Source organism: Nicotiana tomentosiformis, chromosome 11, assembly GCF_000390325.3.
Source record: "Nicotiana tomentosiformis chromosome 11, ASM39032v3, whole genome shotgun sequence".
Taxonomy (NCBI): Eukaryota; Viridiplantae; Streptophyta; class Magnoliopsida; order Solanales; family Solanaceae; genus Nicotiana; species Nicotiana tomentosiformis.
Window position 1 is genome coordinate 41,391,266 of NC_090822.1, and position 2,830 is coordinate 41,394,095.

Consider the following 2,830-nt stretch of genomic DNA (forward strand, 5'->3'; position numbering starts at 1 on the left):
GTTATGCCGATATTCCAAAATCGTCTTCTTGCTTGAATTGACCTCCGGACCACTGAAATCTAACCAAATTAATTGTATAATTTCATTAAAATTTATCGAATATAATTCCGGATAATAATGCATCGACTTAAAAATTTATTCTAAAAAGTCAACAAAAGTCAACGTGGGGTCCGCCCCTCGGAACCCGATATAATTTTCATGAAATCCGAACACCCATTCCGATACGAGTTCAACCATACCAATTTTATCAAATTCCGATAACAACTCGACCTCCAAATCTTAAATTTTCGTTTTTGGAAGAATTTACAAAAATCTTGATTTCTTCAATTTAAATCCGAATTAAATGATGCATATAATCATTGATTCATGAAATATAAACACTTTAGGATATAGAACACTTACCCCAACCAAGCTTGTGAAAAATCCCTCCAGAATCGCCCAAATCCGAGCTCCAAAAATCCAAAAACGAAAATGGCAAAATGACCAATTTTTGGTCCTTAACATTCAGCCCAGATTTGCACCTGCGGTACTGTTCACGCACCTGCGGTTACTGTTCACGCACCTGTGGTACTATTCACACACCTGTGAATCACTGTTCATGCTTCTGCGAATCACTGTGCACACTTCTGCGAATCACTGTTAACGTTGCTGCCCAGAAAATTCCAGCAGCTCATCTTCATGTCCGAATTGATCCGTTAATCTTCCGAAATCAACCCGAGGCCCTCAGAACCTCAACCAAATATACCAAAAATTCCCAAAATACAATACGAACTTAGTAGAGGCTTCAAACCATGCCAAACAATGCCGAAATTACGAATCACGCATCGAATCGAATTATAAGTTTTCAAATCTTCCAACTTCTATATTTTGCACCGAAACGTATCAAATAAATCCGAAAAAATATCAAATTTTGCACATAAGTCATAATTGACTTAATGGAGCTATTCCCATTTCCGGAATCAAAATCCGACCTCGTTATCTAAAATTAACCTTTCTGTCAAACTTTTCCAAAATCTTATATTTTCCAACTTTTGCCAAAATGTATCGAATTGTCCTACGAACTTCCAAATCCAAATCCGAACATACGCCTAAGTCCAAAATCATCATACGAAGCTATTGCCATCCTCGAAATTCTATTCCAGGGTCGTTTGCTCAAAAGTCAACTCTCCGGTCATACTTCTCAAAAATTCAACTTTCGGCATTCCAAGCTTAATTCCACTACGGACCTCCAAATAATTCTCCGTACACGATCCTAAGTCCAAAACCACCATACAGAACTATTGACATCATCAAAATTCTATTCCGGAGTCGATTGCTCAAAAGTCAACTCTCCGATCAACTCTTTTCATTTAAACTTCAAATTAAGGATTTATATTTTAATTTAATTCTGAATCTTCAGTAAATCAAACTCGACCACACTCGCGGGTCATAATACATATTGCGAAGTTTCTCAAAACCTTATGTCACTGAACGAAGTCTAAATTCTTAAAATGACAAGTCGGGTCGTTACAGCTAATGCATGGCAATAAAACAACCCCAAATTTCAGGGATAAGGAGCTCCTGGTTTTATGAATCAGCCGAGGCAGCAGTTTGAGCCTCAACATTCCAATCAGTGTGGTCTAGAAGATCTCGTGAAGGCCTTCATTGTGAAAACTGATGAAAAATTTGAAGAACAAGGGGCAGCAATTCGAAATTTAGAGAAGCAAGTGGGACAAATTGCAACAATATTATCTGAGAGGGCTCAAGGAACTCTCCCTGCTGATACTAAAAGAAATACCAAATAAACAGTGAATGCTGTAACCTTGAGAAGTGGGCATGTATTGAAAGATCCCACCCCGATCCAAAAAGATGTGAAACTTGAAAAAGAAAGTGGGGAGCAGCTGAAGAATGATGTTGATAAAAAGAAGAAGGGCCAGATGAAAGATGCAAAAAAGAAGAAGGGTCAGATGAAAGCTGCAAAAAAGAAGAAGGGTGCAACTTCGAGAAGGGACGAACATGAGGAGAGAAAATATATGCCGATGCAACCTTTCCCTCCAAAGCTATATAGAAAAAAGCCGGACAAGCAGTTTGAGAGATTTCTTGATATGCTGAAACAGGTTCATGTAAACTTACCATTAACAGAAGTGCTCTCACAAATGCCTTCTTATGCAAAATTCTTGAAAGAGATCCTTAGGAAGAAGCGGAAAATAGAGGAGACCTCAGTGGTCAAGCTCACAGAGCATTGCAGTGCGATATTGCAAAATAAGCTCCCACAAAAGTGTGGAGATCCTGGGAGTTGTATTATACCTTACTATTTATGAACTAATAAATTTGATAAGTTTTTATATGATTCCAGTGCCTCAATTAATTTAATACCGCTATCTACTTACAGGAAACTGGAGAAGGAGATTGGAGAGATAAGGTCTGCACCAGTATCGCTGCAGTTGGCAGACCAAATGACTCTAATACCCAAGGGGATAGTGGAAGATGTGTTATTTCGGGTAGATAAGTTCGTATTTCCTGTGGATATTATAGTGGTGAATATGGAGAAAAACAAGGAGGCCCCCCTCATCCTAGGAAGACCATTCTTAGCAACGGGGCAGAGCGATATTAGATATACATGGAGGAAAACTCATGATTAGAGTGGGTGAGGAGACTGTAACTTTCAAGATGGATGTAGAAAAGGAGGTGCAAAAAGGAAAACCAGCTGCAAATGTTGAATGGAAAGTGAAGGGCTCGAAAGAGAAGGCTGCAGTGAGTGAGAAATATAAGTGTAGGGTGTACCACAAAATGGCTGAGAAGAAGCTATCTGCATGGATGTGTGCATTAGTTCGGGCCCGAGGAATGGAGC

At 39.1% G+C, this 2,830-nt stretch overlaps 1 protein-coding gene across 1 annotated transcript; it reads left to right on the forward strand.

Annotated features, from left to right (window-relative positions):
- The first annotated feature begins 1,916 nt into the window (after positions 1–1,916).
- On the forward strand, positions 1,917–2,621 carry LOC138901320 (uncharacterized). The gene is made up of 2 exons (XM_070189076.1): positions 1,917–2,257; positions 2,372–2,621. The coding sequence occupies exons 1-2, from the start codon at positions 1,917–1,919 to the stop codon at positions 2,619–2,621; spliced, it is 591 nt and encodes a 196-aa protein (XP_070045177.1).
- Positions 2,622–2,830: the final 209 nt, after the last annotated feature.